Raw genomic sequence first — 20,719 nt, 5'->3', positions numbered from 1 at the left:
GGTTACAGAGATAGGGAGGGTTGTAGGGCTGGAGGAGGTTACAGAGACAGGGAGGGTTGTAGGGCTGGAGGAGGTTACAGAGACAGGGAGGGTTGTAGGGCTGGAGGAGGTTACAGAGACAGGGAGGGTTGTAGGGCTGGAGGAAGTTACAGAGATAGGGAGGGTTGTAGGGCTGGAGGACGTTGCAGAGACAGGGAGGGTTGTAGGGCTGGAGGAAGTTACAGAGATAGGGAGGGTTGTGGGGCTGGAGGAAGTTACAGAGATAGGGAGGGTTGTGGGGCTGGAGGAAGTTACAGAGACAGGGAGGGTTGTAGGGCTGGAGGAAGTTACAGAGATAGGGAGGGTTGTGGGGCTGGAGGGGGTTACAGAGACAGGGAGGGTTGTAGGGCTGGAGGAGGTTACAGAGATAGGGAGGGCTGTAGGGCTGGAGGGGGTTACAGAGACAGGGAGGGTTGTAGGGCTGGAGGAGGTTACAGAGATAGGGAGGGTTGTGGGGGCTGGAGGAGGTTACAGAGATAGGGAGGGTTGTAGGGCTGGAGGAAGTTACAGAGATAGGGAGGGTTGTGGGGCTGGAGGAGGTTACAGAGACAGGGAGGATTGTAGGGGCTGGATGGGGTTACACAGATAGGGAGGGTTGTAGGGCTGGAGGACGTTGCAGAGACAGGGAGGGGGAGCGAGGACGTGGAGGGATTTGAAATCGAGAATGAAAATGTTAAAATCCCATCGGACACTTACTTTGTTCTTTAACCCGACAGGGACGATGCCCAGTGTCCAAGTGAACGTCACCAACTCAACGGGTGGTGAGATGGCCAGAATCATTTTTCGACCCATTCAAGCTCCAGTACTTTGACATTCCAAAGCGGCACCCTTTGGGAATACAGTGACCTTAAGGCATCTTAAAGAAAGTCTTTAGTTCAGGTGCAGACACTTCAAAAAAATTTGGGCTGCAAATTCGGTCCCTTAGCACCTCCCGTTAGCGCCACCGGTGGGGCGATAACGGGGTGCCGAGGACTTACCGCCCGGGCGCTGCGATGTTACCGCCGCCCGCGAATTTCACCCGGGGGTTTGCGGCAGCAGTAACCACGAGCGCCACCATCTCCTGCGCCCGAAGATGGTGGGGTCAACCGGCCACGGGCATCGCCCCGGACCCGTAATTCATCAGCAGGGAGGATGTTTCCCCTGGCTCTGGGGGGGTCCAGAACCAGGGGTCGCAGTCTCAGGATACAGGGTAGGACATTTAGGACTGAGATGAGGAGGAATTTCTTCACCCAGAGGGTGGTGAACCTGTGGAATTCTCTACCACAGAAGGCAGTGGAGGCCAAATCACTGAATATATTTAAGAAGGAGATCGATAGATTTCTAGACACAAAAGGCATCAAGGGGTACGGGGAGAGAGCGGGAATATGGGATTGAGATAGAGGATGAGCCATAGTCATATTAAATGGTGGAGCAGGCTCGAAGGGCCGAATGGCCGACTCCTGCTCCTATTTTTCCATGTTTCTTTCTATGTTTCTATTTCTGCTCCCTGCAGCATTGCTGGGCGAAGACACCGACAGCTGGAGGAGGCGTGGATCGGGAGGCCGGGCGCTTCGGGGGGTGGGGGGGTGGGCGTGGGGCAGAGACTCAAAGGCGAGGTGGCCGAGGTCGCCGGTAAAATAATCGGTTTTTGCATAATCTCCCCCCTCGCCGGCCATCGATCGGCCCGGCGCTCCGCCGCCGTGCTTCGGGGCTGATCGGGTTGGATCGCGGCTGCCGTCGGAGACCGTGCTGAGCCGGCAGCGACGGCCCTTCCCTTTATGGGAGGGGAGGGCCCTTCCAACGCGGCAGTGTTGCACGGCCCATGGTGCAGCGCTGATCACCTACCGCCCCGCCTGCTGCCTGTTGTGTACCAGGAATGAAGCGGAGGGCTTTGATTTAGCGCTCCCCCTCCCTCCTGGAGCGCAAAACCCAATTTTTTTTAAGTTGAGAAACATAGAAACATAGAAGATAGGAGCAGGAGTAGGCCATTCGGCCCCTCGAGCCTGCTCCGCCATTTAATGAGATCATGGCTGATCATCCAAATTCAGTACCCTGTCCCTGCCTTCTCCCCATATCCCTTGATCCCTTTAGCCTTAAGAAATATATCCAACTCCTTCTTGAATATATTTAATGAATTGGCCTCAACTGCCTTGTGTGGTAGAGAATTCCACAGGTTCACCACTCTCTGGGTGAAGAAATTCCTCCTCATCTCTGTCCTAAATGGCTTACCCCTTATCCTTAGACTGTGACCCCTGGTTCTGGACTCCCCGACCATCGGGAACATCCTTCCTGCATCTAGTCTGTCTAGTCCTGTTAGAATTTTATAAGTTTCAATGAGATCCCCTCTCATTCTTCTAAACTCCAGCGAGTATAAGCCCAATCGACCCAAACTCTCCTCATACGTCATTCCTGCCATCCCAGGAAACATTCGCGCCTGCCGCTAATTGTCTCAACTTTTCAGAGTTAGTGTCCCAAATGGGGCTATAACGAATTTACATAAGAACATAAGACGTAGGAGCAGGAGTAGGTCATTCGGCCCCTCGAGCCTGCTCCGCCATTCAATAAGATCATGGCTGATCTGATCTTGTCTTAACTCCACTTCCCTGCCCGCTCCCCATAACCCTCGACTCCCTTATTGTTCATAAATCTGTCTATCTCCGCCTTAAATATATTCAATGACTCCGCCTCCACAGCTCTCCGGGGCAGTGAATTCCAAAGATTCACGACCCTCTGAGAAGAAATTCCTCCCCATTTCCGATTTAAAATGGTGCCCCCCTTATTCTGAAATTATGCCCCCTCGTTCTAGGTTCCCCCACGAGGGGAAACATCCTCTCTGCATCTACCCTGTCAAGCCCCTTCAGAATCTTATATCTTTCTATAGGCCCCACCTGCACAACCTTTCTTCATAAGACAACCCCTTCATCACGGGCAGCACGGTGGCATAGTGGTTAGCAGTGTTGCCTCACAGCGCCAGGGACCCGGGTTCGAATCCGGCCTCGGGCGACTGTCTGGGTGGAGTTTGCACATTCTCCCCGTGTTTGCGTGGGTTTTCTCCGGGTGCTCCGGTTTCCTCCCACAGTCCAAAGATGTGCGGGTTAGGTTGATTGGCTATGATAAATTGACCCTTAGTGTTAGGGGGATTAAATACATGGGGTTACGGGGATAGGGTGGGATATGTGTTGGTGTAGGGGTTACGGGGATCGGGTGGGATATGTGTCGGTGCAGGCTTGATGGGCCGAAATGGCCTCTATCTGCACTGTGGGGTTTCTGTGATTTCTGTGATCTGTGATCTCCGGAATCAACCTCGCGAACCTTCTCTGAACTGCCTCCAATGCAAGTATATCCTTCCTTAGATAAGGAGACCACAACTGTACGCAGTACTCCAGGTGTGGTTTCACCAAGGCCCTGTAGTGGAGTGGAGCTAATTTATAGAACAAGCGGGAAACTGTTCAACCTCTGTCGCCTCCAGCCCAGATCCAAGGTTGTCCAAGGTCGTCCCATCCTCTGTCGTCGAATTACAGTATGCAGACGACGCTTGCGTCTGCGCTCACTCGGAGGTCGAACTCCAAACCATCGTCAACACCTTCACCGAAGCGTACGAGAGCATGGGCCTTACACTAAACATCCGTAAGACAAAGGTCCTCTACCAACCTGCCCCCGCCACACAGTGCTGCCGCCCGATTATCAAAATCCATGACAAGGGCTTGGACAATGTGGACCACTTTCCATACCTCGGGAGCCTACTGTCAGACAAGGGCAGATGTCGACAACGAAGTCAAACACCGCCTTCAGTGTGCCAGTGCAGCCTTCGGTCGCCTGAGGAAGAGAGTGTTTGAAGACAAGGACCTCAAACCCGGCACTAAACCTTTCTACAGAGCAGCAGTGATACCCGCCCTGCTGTATGCCTCAGAGACATGGACCATGTACAGCAGGCACCTCAAAGCACTAGAGAGGTACCACCAACGCTGCCTCCGCAAGATCCTGCAAATCCATTGGCAGGATAGGCGCACCAACGTCAGTGTTCTTGCTCAGGCCAACACCCCCAGCATCGAAGCTTTGTCCACGCTCAATCAGCTCTGATGGATGGGTCACATTGTCCGCATGCCCGATACGAGACTCCCAAAACAAGCGCTCTACTCGGAACTCCGGCACAGCAAGTGGGCAGAGGAAACGCTTCAAGGACACCTTCAAAGCCTCCTTGAAAAAGTGTAACATCCCCCACCGACACCTGGGAATCCCTGGCCCAAGACCGCACAAAGTGGAGAAGCATCCGGGAAGGCGCCGAACACCTCAAGTCTCTCCGCCGGGAGCAAGCGGAAGCCAAGCGCAAACAGCAGAAGGAGTGCACGTCAACCCAAGCACCCCACCCACCCGCCCCTTCAACCATCATCTGCCCCACCCATGACAGAGACTGTATGTCCCGCATTGGACTCATCGTTCACCTGAGAACTTATTCTCAGTGTGGAAGCAAGTCATCCTTGGTCCCGAGGGACTGCCTAAGAAGAAGGAGAAGTACAGTTGTAGCAAGACTTCCCTACTTTTATACTCCATTCCCTTTGCAATAAGTTTCTCCCCCTTTAACCTTAATGGCTGCAATAGATTTTCCAAGAAGGGTACAAGACCTTCCGTGCAAATAGCGAAATTGCCAACTATTTATAATCAGCGAAATTCTCTCGGGGAAACGAGCACTGGCTCCGGGAATAATCGAGGACTCAAGGGACTATTCATTGCTCAGACAATCAGACAGGAATCAACATCGCTCCAAACCTCATGTTCTAAATAAAGCAAGTACACATCACTAATGATTACTCATTCTTTGGCTTCGAAGTTCAACTGCAGGCTGGAAGGGAAGTTGAGCTGCGAGCCAAGTGGGTGATCTTCGAGACATCTCCAATAATACTTCAGCCACAGACTCAACAAGCAATAGTGAAATGGGAACCATCCTCTCCCCGCTACTACTGAAACCAAGGGATCCAGAGAAGGAAAAGAAAGACTTGCATTTCTATAGCGCCTTTCACGACCACCGGCTGTCCCAAAGCGCTTTACAGCCAATGAAGTACTTTTTGACGTGTAGTCACTGTCATAATGTAGGAAATGCGGCAGCCAAACAGCAATGTGAAAACGATCAGATAATCCGTATTTTAGTGATGTTGGTTGAGGGATAAATATTGGCCCCAGGACACCGGGGAGAACGCCCCTGCTCTTCTTCAAAATAGTAGTCATGGGATATTTTACGTCCACCTGGGAGGGCAGACGAGGCCTCGGTTTAAAGTCTCACGTGAAAGACGGCACCTCCGACAGTGCAGCACTCCCACAGTACTGCCCCTCCGACAGTGCGGCGCACCCTCAGCACCACCCATCCGACAGTGCAGCGTTCCCTCAGTACTGCCCCTCCGACAGTGCGGCGCTCCCTCAGCACCACCCATCCGACAGTGCAGCATTCCCTCAGTACTGCCCCTCCGACAGTGCGGCGCTCCCTCAGTACTGCCCCTCCGACAGTGCGGCGCTCCCTCAGTACTGCCCCTCCGATAGTGCGGCGCTCCCTCAGTACTGCCTCTCTGACAGTGCGGCGCTCCCTCAGTACTACCCCTCCGACAGTACGGCGCTCCCTCAGTATTACCCCTCCGACAGTGCGGCGCTCCCTCAGTACTGCCTCTCTGACAGTGCGGCGCTCCCTCAGTACTGCCCCTCCGATAGTGCGGCGCTCCCTCAGTACTGCCCCTCCGCCAGTGCGGCGCTGCCTCAGTACTGCCCCTCGACAGTGCGGCGCTCCCTCAGTCCTGCCTCTCTGACAGTGCGGCGCTCCCTCAGTACTACCCCTCCGACAGTACGGCGCTCCCTCAGTATTACCCCTCCGACAGTGCGGCGCTCCCTCAGTACTGCCCCTCCGACAGTGCGGCGCTCCCTCAGTACTGCCCCTCCGACAGTGCGGTGCTCCCTCAGTACTGCCTCTCTGACAGTGCGGCGCTCCCTCAGTACTGCCTCTCCGACAGTGCGGCGCTCCCTCAGTACTGCCCCTCCGATAGTGCGGCGCTCCCTCAGTACTGCCCCTCCGATAGTGCGGCGCTCCCTCAGTACTGCCTCTCCGACAGTACGGCGCTCCCTCAGTACTACCCCTCCGACAGTGCGGCGCTCCCTCAGTACTGCGTTGGGAGTGTCGGTGTAGATTTTTGTGCTCGAGTCTCTGGAGTGGTGACTTGATCCCACAACCCTCTGACGCACAGGCGAGAGGGAGTGCTGCCCACTGAGCCACGGCTGACACATGCGACATGCTGGTTGGACGAATTCCTGGAGGCTTCATCACATGACCACCTGCCCCCACCCTCCCACCATTGGTCGCCCGACACGGCCACCCTCGCGGTGCACCGGCCAGTCGGAAAGCCAATAAACTCTTTGTTACCTGATTGGATGATTCTTGGCTGTCAGTCTAGCAGAACTTGTTTTTTCAACTAAGGATATTTTTAAAACTAATAAACTCTAGTTCCCGATCTCCTGGATTTGGTCATCTGGAGCTCATCGCTGGTGCGGTGGAAGGTCTACTGGACAAGAAGACACACCCCTGACCTCAGTGACCTTCCAGTCTCATGGTAGGAATCATAGGAGCAGGAGGAGGCCATTCGGCCCCTCGAGCCTGTTCCGTCATTCAATGAGATCATGGCTGATCTGCGACCTAACTCCATTTACCCGCCTTTGCCCCATATCCATTCATACCTTTGGTTAACAGAAAGCTATCGGTCTCAGATTTAAAATTAACAATGGACCCAGCATCAATTGCCGTTTGCGGAAGCGAGTTCCAAATTTCTACCACCCTTCGTGTGTAGAAGTGTTTCCTAACTACACTCCTGAAAGGTCTGGCCCTAATTTTTAGACTGTGCCCTCCCCAGTCCTAGAATTCCTAACCAGCGGAAATAGTTTCTCTCTCTCTACCCTATCTGTTCCCCTTAATATCTTGAAAACGTCGATCAGATCAACCCTTAAACTTCTAAATTCCAGGGAATACAACCCATGTGTGTGTGTAATCTCTCCTCGTAATTTAACCCTTGGAGCCCAGGTATCATTCTGGTAAACCTACGCTGCCCTCTCTCCAAGGCCAATCTATCCTTCCTAAGGTGTAGTGGCCAGAACTGCTCGCAGTACTCCAGGTGTGGTCTTTTTTAAAATTAGTTTATGGGATGTGGGCATCGCTGGCAAGGCCCAGCATTTATTGCCCGTCCCTAATCGCCCTCGAGAAGGTGGTGGCGAGCCGCCTCCTTGAACCGCTGCAGTCCGAGTGTTGAAAGTACTCCCACAGTGCTGTTAGGGAGGGAGTTCCAGGATTTTGACCCAGCGACGATGAATGATCGGCCGATATATTTTCAAGTCAGGGCGGTGTGTGTGACTTGGGAGGGGAACTTGGAGGTTGTGGCATTCCCGTGCGCCTGCTGCCCTTGTCCTTCTAGCTGGAACATAGAAGATCTAACCAGGGCTCTGTAAAGCTGTAGCATAATTTCGACCCCCTTGTATTCTAGTGCTCTAGATATAAAGGCCAGCATTCCATTCGCCTTTTTGATTATTCTCTGTAACCGTTCATGATCTGTGACGTAATAAAGACTCACTACGCACTTGGTTGAACATAAAGCAAGGCTTTAATCGACTTGTAACAAAACATGGAGGTCTAGTTAGTAGTCACTAGCTTCCTGTTTCCAGACTGTCTCTGGCCAAGTTGGGCCCACGCCCGAGTATTTATACTCCTCGGACGGCGCCCTCAGCTGGCCGTCCAGTAGTACTTCCTGAGTTACTTCTTGTAGAAGTTGCGATTTATGACAATCTGTGTACCTGAGAAACTTTGGCGACCTGCGGCAGCCCGTTCAACCAACCATATTGAAGGCCGATTCCCTCTGCCGCTCTTTGCCAAGTAGGGTCAAAGTTGAGCTGTGGCAGGCGCCGGGGGACCAGCTACTCTGAGAGCTTCGGTGCGGGCCAAATCTTCTGAAAAAGCCTCAGCCGATCATAAAATGGTTGCTGCTGCCCCTTCAGTCACGTTAGGTAGGCTGGGGGGGGGGGGGTCAAAGGACTAACCAAAACGCCAGGGTCTCTGGGTTTTGCCAGGCCGCTAATGGTAGGAAATGCTTTCGGAGGACGTACTCCTACCATTTACACCTTTACAACGACAACAACTTGTATTTATACAGCACCTTTAATGTAGTAAAACGTCCCAGGGCGCTTCACAGGAGTATCATCAAAGAACATTTGACACTGAGCCACATCAGGAGATATTAGGGCAGGTGACCAAAAGCGTGGTCAAAGAGCTAGGAGAGAGAGGTCGCGAGGCGGAGAGGTTTAGGCAGGGAATTCCAGAGCGTAGGGCCCAGGCGGCTGAAGGCACGGCCGCCGATGGTGGAGCGATGGAAATCGGGAGATGCGCAAGGAATTGGAGGAGCGCCGAGATCTCGGAGGGCTCTAATCTGCATCAGTCATTTGGATGAGGGGACCAAATGTAATATATCCAAGTTTGCTGATGATACAAAGCTGGGTGGGAATGTAAGTTGTGAGGAGGATGCAAGGAGGCTTCAAGGGGATATAGACAGGCTAAGTGAGTGGGCAAGAACATGGCAAATGGAATATAATGTGGAAAAATGTGAAGTTATCCACTATGGTAGGAAAAATAGAAAAGCAGAGTATCTTTTAAATGGTGAGAGATTGGGAAATGTTGGTGTTCAGAGGGACCTGGGTGTCCTTGTACACGAATCACTGAAAGTTAACATGCAGGTACAGCAAGCAATTAGGAAAGCAAGTGGTATTTGGCCTTTATTACAAGAGGATTTGAGCCTAAGAGTAAAGAAGTCTTACTGCAATTATATAGGGCCCTGGTGAGACCACACCTGGAGTATTGTGGACAGTTTTGGTCTCCAACCTAAGGAAGGATATACTTGCCATAGAGGGAGTGCAATGAAGGTTCACCAGACTGGTTCCTGGGATGGGGGGATTGTCCTATGAGGAGAGATTGAGTAGACTAGGCCTATATTCCCTAGAGTTTAGAAGAATGAGAGGTGATCTCATTGAAATACACAAAATTCTTACAGGGCTTGACAGGGTAGATGCAGGGAGGATGTTTCCCCTGGCTGGGGAGTCTAGAACCAGGGGTCACAGTCTCAGAATAAGGGGTCGGCCATTTAGGACTGAGATGAGGAGAAATTTCTTCACTCAGAGGGTGGTGAATCTGGAATTCTCTACCCCAGAGGGCTGTGGAGGCTCAGTCGTTGAGTATATTCAAGACAGAGATCGATAGATTTTTGAATATTAAGGGAATCAAGGGAAATGGGGATAGTGCAGGAAAGTGGAGATGAGGTAGAAGATCAGCCACGATCTTATTGAATGGCGGAGCAGGCTCGAAGAGCCAAATGGCCGACTCCTGCTCCAATTTCTGATGTTCTTATGTTCTTAAGGCTGGAGGAGGTTACAGAGATAGGGAGGGGCGAGACCATGGAGGGATTTGAAAACAAGGATGAGAATTTTAAAATTGAGGCATTGTTTAACCGAGAGCCAATGTAGGTCAGCGAGCACAGTGGGTGAACGATGGGTGAACGGGACTTGGCGCGAGTCAGGGCACAGGGCGGCCGAGTTTCACGTCCTTTAAACTCTGGAAGAGTAGGAATAGACTGGATGTTGAGTGAGTCTTCCTTTCCCAGAGAGCAGTGAGTCTCTGGGATGGGTTGCCGGCTGGTGGGGTGGGTGCTGACTCGCTGGACGCCTTCAAGAGCTGGACCGGTTCCAGGCTGGGGCTGAAATCGCATCATATAGAAGGCAAGTGTCTTCACAGACAACACTGGGTCCGTGGGATCTCCCAGACTGGATGCCATTGCCTGAGGGGGCCGGAGAGGAATTTCCCAGACTATTTTGTCCCTAATTGGCCCTGGACGTATTGGGCTGGATTTTGTCAATGGGGACGTGATGGAGGCGGGACTCCCACTTTTTGGGTTGTCATCCCGCTTCCATCGATTTGTGGCCAACCCACGCTATGTTCCCTTGATTGACCTTGTTGAGCCCGCCCAGCGGGCTCAGCAGGCCAATTAAGGGACACCCGGCTACAGGTGACATCAGGGATTGACATTTCATCTGTCAAGAGCTTTTGACAGGTGAAATATCAGCCTTTGACAGCTCTATGAAGCTGTCAAACACTGACAATCTGACTTCTAACTTGAGTCCTTCTCCACAGACTCAGTTAGAAATCTCTCCAGAACAGAAAGCAGAATGCTGCAACTTTTGACAGCCATTGTCTCTGTTTTCTGTGCCGGTGAGATGAGGGACTCCCGAGACCTGAAGGAAGGAAGGCTGTAAAGGTAAGTAAAACTTCTTTAAACACTTTACACACACCAAACACACTTACCTCTGCACTCATGCACCCATCACTCACCTGAACACCGGACATCTCGACCCCTCCAAGCCCTTCAGCCCGACGGTCCGCCTCGCTAACTTGGGCTAAAAATAGGGATTAGGCCAAAAACTGCCTGTTAACTACCTGTTAACAGGCAGTTAATTGGCACTAATCCCCTTCCCGCCTCGGGTAGGCGGGTCGCAGTGCGGGGCGGGCACCCGCCTCCTGGGAAACGGGCATGTAGGCGGGTTGGGGGGACGGGAAGGGTTCGTGCCCCCGGATTCTGCAATATTCCCCCCCACTCCCGCCTCCAAACCCACCTCCACGGGGCTTGGAAATTCGAGCATATTGTCTCTGTTTTGTTGCCTCTCTCAGGAGATTACGTGGCTATGGAATGGTGGGGGGGGGGGGGGGCGGGCGGGGCGGGTGGCAGGGATGGTAGGATGTGCCCAGCCAGAGTGCCCCCGCCATCGAGGTGCGGGTTAGTCTTGATGGACAAGCTGGTCTTTTCCTGCCCGTCATTTTGGTATGTTCGGCCGATACACCCCGGCCGTAGATGGGCGGCCATGTTGCCCCCGCCTGCCCCCAGCAAAGGGAAGTGGGACGGATGCAGTGGTCCGTGTTCCCCTGAGCCATTTCCTGTTCCTGTCCCCTTTGCACCACCCCCCCCCCCCACCCCGAGATCCACCAAACAAACAACAAGAAGAACCGCCTGACATCCAATCTAAGTATTTCTTTTAGTCATTCTCGGGATGTGGGCATCGCTGGCAGGGCCAGCATTTATTGCTCATCCCCAATTGCCCTCGAGAAGGTGGTGGTGAGCCGCCTTCTTTAACCGCTGCAGTCCGTGTGGTGAAGATGCTCCCACAGTGGGGGGGGGGGCGATTTTGCCAATGGGGGCGCGTTGGAGGCGGGACTCCCACTTGTCGGGTTTCAGTCCCGCCTCTATCGACTTGTGGCCAACCCACGCTATTTTCCATTGATTGACCTTGTTAAGCCTGCCCAGCGGGCCCAGCAGGCCAATTAAGGGGAAGCCGGTTACAGAGAATGTCAATGTATGACGTTTCATCTGTCAAAACTTTTTGACAGATGAATTGTCATTGTTTGACAGCTCTGTGAAGCTGTCATACACTGACATTCTCTGTAGTTTGATGAGTTCTTGTATTCAAGACCTCATCAAACCTCTTTTGTGAGCAGAAATTAGATGGTTGTTGCATTGGAGAATGCAGCGGCCATCTGTCATCTCTGCCGCGGAGATGCGAGACTCTCCGCATCCCCACCGACTGAAGCCTGCAGGAAGAAACAAAGGTAAGTAAACTTTTTCTATCACTTTCCACTTACCTCACATACTCACCTCTCCACACTTGCACCCATCACTTACCTTCACAGCGCACTTTTGCACCCCGCAGACCCCCGCAGACCCACTGCTCGCCTCGGTGACCCTGGCGGGGTTTCGCAGCCTTCGGGAAGCCCGCGCTTGTGTGGGCAAAATGAGGATAATCCTCTTATCTGCCTGTTAACTACCTGTTAACAGGCAGTTAAGTGGCTGTAATCCCCTGCCCGCCTTCAAGGAGACGGGACCCGGCGCGGGCCGGCTACCCGCCTCCTGGCAAGATGGCACGGAGGCGGGTTGGGGGCGGGATGGGCACCCGCCCCCCAGGTTCTGCCGTTTTCCCAGCAGTCCCGCCTCCACACCTGCCTCCCCAGGGCTGGCAAGATCGTGCCCAGTGACTGTGTCATAGCAGTTCAGTACCAGGGAATGGGTTGCTCGGCCATTTCAGAGGGCAGTTAAAGAGCCAACCGCATTGCCGTGGGTCAGGAGTCACTCCTATCGGCCAGGCCGGGTAAGGGTGGCAGATTTCCTTCCCTAAAGGACATTAGTGAACAAAATGGGCTTTTAAACATAGTTAACATTATTATTACCAGCTTTATTTAATTAGTTGAAATTAAATTTCCCAGGTCGGATTTGAACGCACGTCTGACAGAAATGATTAGTCGAGGCCTTTGGATTATTAGCCCAGTAACATAACCACTATGCGACCATTCCCAACCAATTCAATCCTACATTCAACTTCACCTTGTGTTTTAAAGTAGCACACCCAGATCAGGTATAGAGGAGCTGGATAACTGAACTCAACTGGTATCTTATCTGTCCCTCCCACTGTGTCTGTGTCTGTCCCTCCCACTGTGTCTGTGTCTGTTCCTCCCCCTGTGTCTGTGTCTGTCCCTCCCCCTGTGTCTGTGTCTGTTCCTCCCCCTATGTCTGTGTCTGTCCCTCCCCCTGTGTCTGTGTCAGTTCCTCCCCCTGTGTCTGTGTCTGTCCCTTGCCCTGTGTCTGTGTCTGTTTCTCCCCCTGTGTCTGTGTCTGTCCCTCCCCCTGTGTCTGTGTCTGTCCCTCCTCCTGTGTCTGTGTCTGTTCCTCCCCGTGTCTGTCCCTCCCCCGCGTCTGTGTCTGTTCCTCCCCCTGTGTCTGTCCCTTGCCCTGTGTCTCTTTCTCCCCTTGTGTCTGTGTCTGTCCCTCCCCCTGTGTCTGTGTCTGTTCCTCCCCCTGTGTCTGTGTCTGTCCCTCCCCCTGTGTCTGTGTCTGTTCCTCCCCGTGTCTGTGTCTGTCCCTCCCCCTGTGTCTGTGTCAGTTCCTCCCCCTGTGTCTGTGTCTGTCCCTTGCCCTGTGTCTTTGTCTGTTTCTCCCCGTGTCTGTGTCTGTCCCTTGCCCTGTGTCTGTTTCTCCCCGTGTCTGTCCCTCCCCCTGTGTCTGTGTCTGTCCCTCCCCCTGTGTCTGTGTCTGTTCCTCCCCCTGTGTCTGTGTCTGTCCCTCCCCCTGTGTCTGTGTCTGTCCCTTGCCCTGTGTCTGTGTCTGTTCCTCCCCCTGTGTCTGTGTCTGTTTCTCCCCCTGTGTCTGTGTCTGTCCCTTGCCCTGTGTCTGTGTCTGTTTCTCCCCCTGTGTCTGTCCCTCCCTGTGTCTGTGCCTGTCCCTCCCCCTGTGTCTGTGTCTGTCCCTCCCCCGTGTCTGTGTCTGTCCCTCCCCCGTGTCTGTGTCTGTGTCTGTCCCTCCCGTGTCTGTGTCTGTTCCTCTACCTGTGTCTGTGTCTGTCCATCCCCCTGTGTCTGTTCCTCCCCGTGTCTGTCCCTCCCCGTGTCTGTTCCTCCCCCTGTGTCTGTGTCTGTCCCTTGCCCCTGTGTCTGTCTGTCCCTCCCCCTGTGTCTGTCTGTCCCTCCCCGTGTCTGTGTCTGTTCCTCTACCTGTGTCTGTGCCTGTCCCTCCCCCTGTGTCTGTTCCTCCCCATGTCTGTTCCTCCCCCTGTGTCTTTTCCTCCCCCCGTGTCTGTGTCTGTCCCTCCCCCTGTGTCTGTGTCTGTCCCTCCCCGTGTCTGTGTCTGTTCCTCTACCTGTGTCTGTCCCTCCCCGTGTCTGTGTCTGTCCCTTGCCCTGTGTCTGTTCCTCCCCCTGTGTCTGTGTCTGTCCCTCCCCGTGTCTGTGTCTGTCCCTTGCCCTGTCTCTGTGTCTTTTCCTCCCCCCGTGTCTGTGTCTGTCCCTCCCCCTGTGTCTGTGTCTGTCCCTCCCCCGTGTCTGTGTCTGTTCCTCTACCTGTGTCTGTCCCTCCCCCTGTGTCTGTGTCTGTCCCTCCCCCGTGTCTGTGTCTGTCCCTCCCCCGTGTCTGTGTCTGTTCCTCTACCTGTGTCTGTGTCTGTCCCTCCCCGTCTCTGTGTCTGTCCCTCCCCCTGTGTCTGTCCCTCCCCCTGTGTCTGTGTCTGTCCCTCCCCGTGTCTGTCCCTCCCCCTGTGTCTGTGTCTGTCCCTCCCCGTGTCTGTCCCTCCCCCTGTGTCTGTGTCTGTCCCTCCCCCGTGTCTGTGTCTGTCCCTCCCCCGTGTCTGTGTCTGTTCCTCTACCTGTGTCTGTGTCTGTCCCTCCCCGTCTCTGTGTCTGTCCCTCCCCCGTGTCTGTCCCTCCCCCTGTGTCTGTGTCTGTCCCTCCCCGTGTCTGTCCCTCCCCCTGTGTCTGTGACTGTCTCTCCCCCTGTGTCTGTGTCTGTCCCTCCCCCTGTCTCTGTGTCTTTTCCTCTCCCTGTGTCTGTGTCTGTTCCTCCACCTGTGTCTTTTTTTAAATTTGTTTATGGGATGTGGGTGTCGCTGGCAAGGCCAACATTTATTGCCAATCCCTAATTGCCCTTGAGAAGGTGGTGGTGAGCCGCCTTCTTGAACCGTTGCAGTCCGTGAGATGAAGGTACTCCCACAGTGCTGTTAGGGAGGGCAATCCGGGTGTCTTTTCCTGCACCTGGCAGCACCCTCGCCTCTGAGTCTGAAGGTTGAGGGTTCAAGTCCCACTCCAGAGACTTGAGCACAAAAATCTAGGCTGACACTCCCGGTGCAGTACCGAGGGAGCGCCACGCTGTCGGAGGGGCAGTACTGAGGGAGCGCAGCACTGAGGGAGCGCAGCATTGTCAGAGGGGCAGTACTGAGGGAGCGCCGCACTGTCGGAGGGGCAGTACTGAGGGAGCGCCGCACTGTCGGAGGGGCAGTACCGAGGGAGCGCAGCATTGTCAGAGGGGCAGTACTGAGGGAGCGCCGCACTGAGGGAGCGCAGCATTGTCAGAGGGGCGGTACTGAGGGAGCGCAGCACTGAGGGAGCGCAGCATTGTCAGAGGGGCAGTACTGAGGGAGCGTTGCACTGTCGGAGGGGCAGTACTGAGGGAGCGCAGCACTGAGGGAGCGCAGCATTGTCAGAGGGGCAGTACTGAGGGAGCGCTGCACTGAGGGAGCGCAGCATTGTCAGAGGGGCAGTACTGAGGGAGCGTTGCACTGTCGGAGGGGCAGTACTGAGGGAGCGCAGCATTGTCAGAGGGGCAGTACTGAGGGAGCGCTGCACTGAGGGAGCGCAGCATTGTCAGAGGGGCAGTACTGAGGGAGCGTTGCACTGTCGGAGGGGCAGTACTGAGGGAGCGCCGCACTGTCGGAGGGGCAGTACTGAGGGAGCGCCGCACTGTCGGTGTGGCAGTACTGAGGGAGCGCCGCACTGTCGGAGGGGCAGTACTGAGGGAGCGCCGCACTGTCGGAGGGGCAGTACCGAGGGAGCGCAGCATTGTCAGAGGGGCAGTACTGAGTGAGCGCCGCACTGAGGGAGCGCAGCATTGTCAGAGGGGCGGTACTGAGGGAGCGCAGCACTGAGGGAGCGCAGCATTGTCAGAGGGGCGGTACTGAGGGAGCGCCGCACTGTCGGAGGGGCAGTACTGAGGGAGCGCTGCACTGTCGGAGGGGCAGTACTGAGGGAGCGCCGCACTGTCGGAGGGGCAGTACTGAGGGAGCGCTGCACTGTCGGAGGGGCTGTACCGAGGGAGCGCTGCACTGTCAGAGGGGCAGTACTGAGGGAGCGCCGCACTCACTCAGGTGGACGTAAAAGATCCCAGGGCCACTATTTCGAAGAAGAGCAGGAGGGGGGGGGGGGGGGGGGGGGGGGAGTTCTCCCCTTTGTCCTGGGGCCAATATTTATCCCTCAACCAACCTCCCTAAAACAGACAATCTGGTCATGATTACATTGCTGTTTGTGGGAGCTTGCTGTGCGCCAATTGGCTGCCGCGTTGCCTACATTGCAACGGTGACCGCACTTCGAAAAAGTACGTTAGCAAAATACTGCGGATGCTGAAAATCCAAAATAACAACAGAAAATGCTGGAAACACTCAGCAGGCCAGGCAACATCTGTGGAGAGAGAAACAGAGTTAACGTTTCAGGTCGATGACCCTTCGTCAGAACTGAGAAAAAAGCAGGAAATGAAACAGATTAAAAAGCAAGTTTGGGGGCTGGGAAACGGGGGAGGGGATGAAAGATCATAACCTCGGCCCCTCTCATATTTTTATATATTTTTTATCCACACTTTTGGTTTGTGCCTTTTCCTTTTTTTCCTCTCTCTCCCACATGGCAGCTGCCTCTCACTCTGCCAGCGCATTTCACACTTCATCTAGAGCCATTGGTTGTCTCTTTACCTGTCCTATTACCATCTCGTCTCGCCTTGAATATCTCTCAATGTCTCTTCACCTCTCACTGACCTTCCCTTTTGTTCTTTCATCCCCTCCCCCATTTCCCAGCCCCCAAACTTGCTTTTTAATCTGTTTCATTTCCTGCTTTTTTTTCCTCAGTTCTGACGAAGGGTTTCGACCCGAAACGTTGACTCTGGTTTCTCGCTCCACGGATGTTGCCTGGCCTGCTGAGTTTTTCCAGCGTTTTCTGTTGTTATTTCGTAAAAGTACTTCCTTGGCTGCGAAGCGCTTCGAGACGCCCTGTAGCATTGCGAGTCACTCTTTTCTACCTTACTTGTACATGCTGCCTGCCCGTGACTCTCTGTCCTGCAGTTCCACTGCCCTTGGATTCCTCCGAGTGGCACTGTGTTGCTCGATAAAATTCAGGAGGCAACATGTGCTGTCACAAATTCCTCCCACTCTCTGTCAGCTGCAATGGAAATCCCCAGCATCACATTATAAGTGAAACGTTAGTTGCAAAAGAATCACTCAGCTTTCGTTTGCTTTTCCAAGAGGGAACTTCTCAGTCTCTCTCAACCTCTCCGGTACAGACCATCTAACCACTTGGCCCAGGAAACCGAGAAAGAGAGAGATGCAGACTGCCATCCCGCGGTTGTTGGCATTGGTTGCCTTGGCAACGATGCTGCCAGGGGCCGGTGAGTTTCAGTCTAATTATAATTCATTTCGTCTGCCGACCGTGCGTTCTCGATGAGGAGGGAGGGACGGCGGGTGGGGGGGGGGGGGTGGTGGCGGGGGGAGAGTGGGTGCTGCAGTTCCGTAACATCGTCTCCAACCCGTCCTCTGTCGCTGGCCAGCTAGGCTGGTAGTTCCCGACCGTCATGGTTACCCCGACTGCCTCGTGTCGGGTGCTTTGTGGGCGCCGGACGCCTGGCAGTACCTCGGCCAGCCCTAGACACGCTTCACAAGAGGCAGCAAGGGGTATGGGGAGAGAGCGGGAATATGGTATTGAGATAGAGGATCAGCCATGATCATACTGAATGGCGGAGCGGGCTCGAAGGGCCGAATGGCCGACTCCTGCTCCTATTTTTCTATGTTTCTATGTTTCTCCCGTGAGTCCGTGGCCCAGGGCGCAGGGCGGAATGGCGAGGGGTGAGATCTCCTCTGAGGGACGGACTTGCTCGATGTATCCCTGTCACTTTCCCTCCACGCTCTCCCGGTTCCTGCTCTTCCTCTCTCCTCCCCACCCCGCCCACCACCAACCTGCCACCACCAGCCTTCTTGTCAACAGGCCCGTTTACTGATAGGGTGATTTGTGGGGACTGGTGGAGGCTTAAAATGCTGGCGGAGAGAGAGAGAGAGCAGCTCACTGGCCAGAGGTGGCAGCGAGACAGACAGCTGGGAAACAATGTGCATAGCAGGGCGGGGACGAGAGAAGCATTTATAGAGCGCTCAGTGGGTCTCTCGCTCGCTTCCGAGTCAGAAGGTCGAGGGGGGGGGCGGGGGGGGGGTCAAGTCCCAGTCTCGAGACCTGAGCACAAAATCCAGGCCGACACTCCCAGTGCTGCACTGAGGGAGCACCGCACTGTCGGAGGGGCTGTACTGAGGGAGCGCCGCACTGTTGGAGGGGCAGTACTGAGGGAGGACCGCAGTGTCGGAGGGGTAGTACTGAGGGAGCGCCGCACTGTCGGCGGGGCAGTACTGAGGGAGCGCCGCACTGTCGGAGGGGCAGTACTGAGGGAGCGCCGCGCTGTCGGAGGGGCAGTACTGAGGGAGCGCCGCACTGTCGAAGGGGCAGTACCGAGGGAGCGCTGCACTGTCAGAGGGGCAGTACTGAGGGAGCGCCGCACTGTCGGAAGGGCAGTACCGAGGGAGCGCCGCACTGTCGGAGGGGAAGTACTGAGGGAGTGCCGCACTGTCGGAGGGGCAGTACCGAGGGAGCGCCGCACTGTCGGAGGGGCAGTACTGAGGGAGCGCTGCACTGTCGGAGGGGCAGTACTGAGGGAGCGTTGCACTGTCGGAGGGGCAGTGCTGAGGGAGCGCCGCACTGTCGGAGCGGCAGTACTGAGGGAGCACTGCACTGTCGGAGGGGCGGTACTGAGGGAACGCCGCACTGTCGGAGGGGCAGTACTGAGGGAGCGCCGCACTGTCGGAGGGGCAATACTGAGTGAGCGCTGCACTGTCAGAGGGGCAGTGCTGATGGAGCGGCGCACTGTCGGAGGGACAGTACTGAGGGAGCGCCGCGCTGTCGGAGGGGCTGTACTGAGGGAGCGCTGCACTGTCGAAGGGGCTGTACTGAGTGAGCGCTGCACTGTCGGAGTAGCAGTACTGAGGGAGCGCTGCACTGTCGGAAGGGCAGTACCGAGGGAGCCCCGCACTGTCGGAGGGGCAGTACTGAGGGAGCGCTGCACTGTCGGAGGGGCAGTACTGAGGGAGCGCTGCACTGTCGGAAGGGCAGTACCGAGGGAGCCCCGCACTGTCGGAGGGGCAGTACTGAGTGAGCGCTGCACTGTCGGAGGGGCAGTACTGAGGGAGCGCCGCACTGTCGGAGGGGCAGTACTGAGGGAGCGCAGCACTGAGGGAGCGCAGCATTGTCAGAGGGGCAGTACTGAGGGAGGGACGCACTGTCGGAGGGGCAGTACTGAGGGAGCGCTGCACTGTCGGAGGGGCTGTACCGAGGGAGCGCCGCACTGTCGGAGGGGCAGTACCGAGGGAGTGCCGCACTGTCAGAGGGGCAGTACTGAGGGAGCGCCGCACTCACTCAGGTGGACGTAAAAGATCCCAGGGCCACTATTTCGAAGAAGAGCAGGAGGGGGGGGGGTGGGGTGGGGAGTTCTCCCCTTTGTCCTGGGGCCAATATTTATCCCTCAACCAACCTCCCTAAAACAGACAATCTGGTCATGATTACATTGCTGTTTGTGGGAGCTTGCTGTGCGCCAATTGGCTGCCGCGTTGCCTACATTGCAACGGTGACCGCACTTCGAAAAAGTACGTTAGCAAAATACTGCGGATGCTGAAAATCCAAAATAACAACAGAAAATGCTGGAAACACTCAGCAGGCCAGGCAACATCTGTGGAGAGAGAAACAGAGTTAACGTTTCAGGTCGATGACCCTTCGTCAGAACTGAGAAAAAAGCAGGAAATGAAACAGATTAAAAAGCAAGTTTGGGGGCTGGGAAACGGGGGAGGGGATGAAAGATCATAACCTCGGCCCCTCTCATATTTTTATATATTTTTTATCCACACTTTTGGTTTGTGCCTTTTCCTTTTTTTCCTCTCTCTCCCACATGGCAGCTGCCTCTCACTCTGCCAGCGCATTTCACACTTCATCTAGAGCCATTGGTTGTCTCTTTACCTGTCCTATTACCATCTCGTCTCGCCTTGAATATCTCTCAATGTCTCTTCACCTCTCACTGACCTTCCCTTTTGTTCTTTCATCCCCTCCCCCATTTCCCAGCCCCCAAACTTGCTTTTTAATCTGTTTCATTTCCTGCTTTTTTTTCCTCAGTTCTGACGAAGGGTTTCGACCCGAAACGTTGACTCTGGTTTCTCGCTCCACGGATGTTGCCTGGCCTGCTGAGTTTTTCCAGCGTTTTCTGTTGTTATTTCGTAAAAGTACTTCCTTGGCTGCGAAGCGCTTCGAGACGCCCTGTAGCATTGCGAGTCACTCTTTTCTACCTTACTTGTACATGCTGCCTGCCCGTGACTCTCTGTCCTGCAGTTCCACTGCCCTTGGATTCCTCCGAGTGGCACTGTGTTGCTCGATAAAATTCAGGAGGCAACATGTGCTGTCACAAATCCCTCCCACTCTCTGTCAGCTGCAATGGAAATCCCCAGCATCACATTATAAGTGAAACGTTAGTTGCAAAAGAATCACTCAGCTTTCGTTTGCTTTTCCAAGAGGGAACTTCTCAGTCTCTCTCAACCTCTCCGGTACAGACCATCTAACCACTTGGCCCAGGAAACCGAGAAAGAGAGAGATGCAGACTGCCATCCCGCGGTTGTTGGCATTGGTTGCCTTGGCAACGATGCTGCCAGGGGCCGGTGAGTTTCAGTCTAATTATAATTCATTTCGTCTGCCGACCGTGCGTTCTCGATGAGGAGGGAGGGACGGCGGGTGGGGGGGCGGTGGTGGTGGCAGGGGGAGAGTGGGTGCTGCAGTTCCGTAACATCGTCTCCAACCCGTCCTCTGTCGCTGGCCAGCTAGGCTGGTAGTTCCCGACCGTCATGGTTACCCCGACTGCCTCGTGTCGGGTGCTTTGTGGGCGCCGGACGCCTGGCAGTACCTCGGCCAGCCCTAGACACGCTTCACAAGAGGCAGCAAGGGGTATGGGGAGAGAGCGGGAATATGGTATTGAGATAGAGGATCAGCCATGATCAT

At 54.9% G+C, this 20,719-nt stretch overlaps 2 protein-coding genes and 1 long non-coding RNA gene across 12 annotated transcripts in view; 1 reads left to right on the top strand and 2 right to left on the bottom strand.

Annotated features, from left to right (window-relative positions):
• mblac1 (metallo-beta-lactamase domain containing 1) overlaps positions 1-20,719 on the bottom strand; it is a 420,822-nt gene that overhangs the window by 126,986 nt on the left and 273,117 nt on the right. The window lies entirely within an intron of this gene.
• LOC147091037 (uncharacterized) overlaps positions 1-20,719 on the bottom strand; it is a 54,534-nt gene that overhangs the window by 29,305 nt on the left and 4,510 nt on the right. The gene's annotated exons all lie outside the window — the stretch shown is intronic.
• LOC147091036 (uncharacterized) overlaps positions 20,136-20,719 on the top strand; it is a 68,349-nt gene continuing 67,765 nt past the window's right edge. For 2 of the 4 annotated variants that reach the window (XM_085977466.1, XM_085977464.1), the window contains exon 1: positions 20,137-20,382. In XM_085977466.1, the coding sequence (XP_085833592.1) occupies positions 20,319-20,382 (64 nt within the window). In that variant the 5' untranslated portion in view covers positions 20,137-20,318. Of the gene's footprint in view, positions 20,383-20,719 lie in introns of all 4 variants that reach the window. The other 2 variants (XM_085977467.1, XM_085977465.1) reach the window with 2 other exon arrangements.

The sequence above is a fragment of the Somniosus microcephalus genome, unplaced genomic scaffold (assembly GCF_052327205.1).
Source record: "Somniosus microcephalus isolate GS21.2 unplaced genomic scaffold, FLI_Smic_1.0 unresolved_chr4, whole genome shotgun sequence".
NCBI lineage: Eukaryota > Metazoa > Chordata > Chondrichthyes > Squaliformes > Somniosidae > Somniosus > Somniosus microcephalus.
Note: the sequence above shows the minus strand (reverse complement) of the source record. Positions and strands in the feature narration are given on the sequence as shown.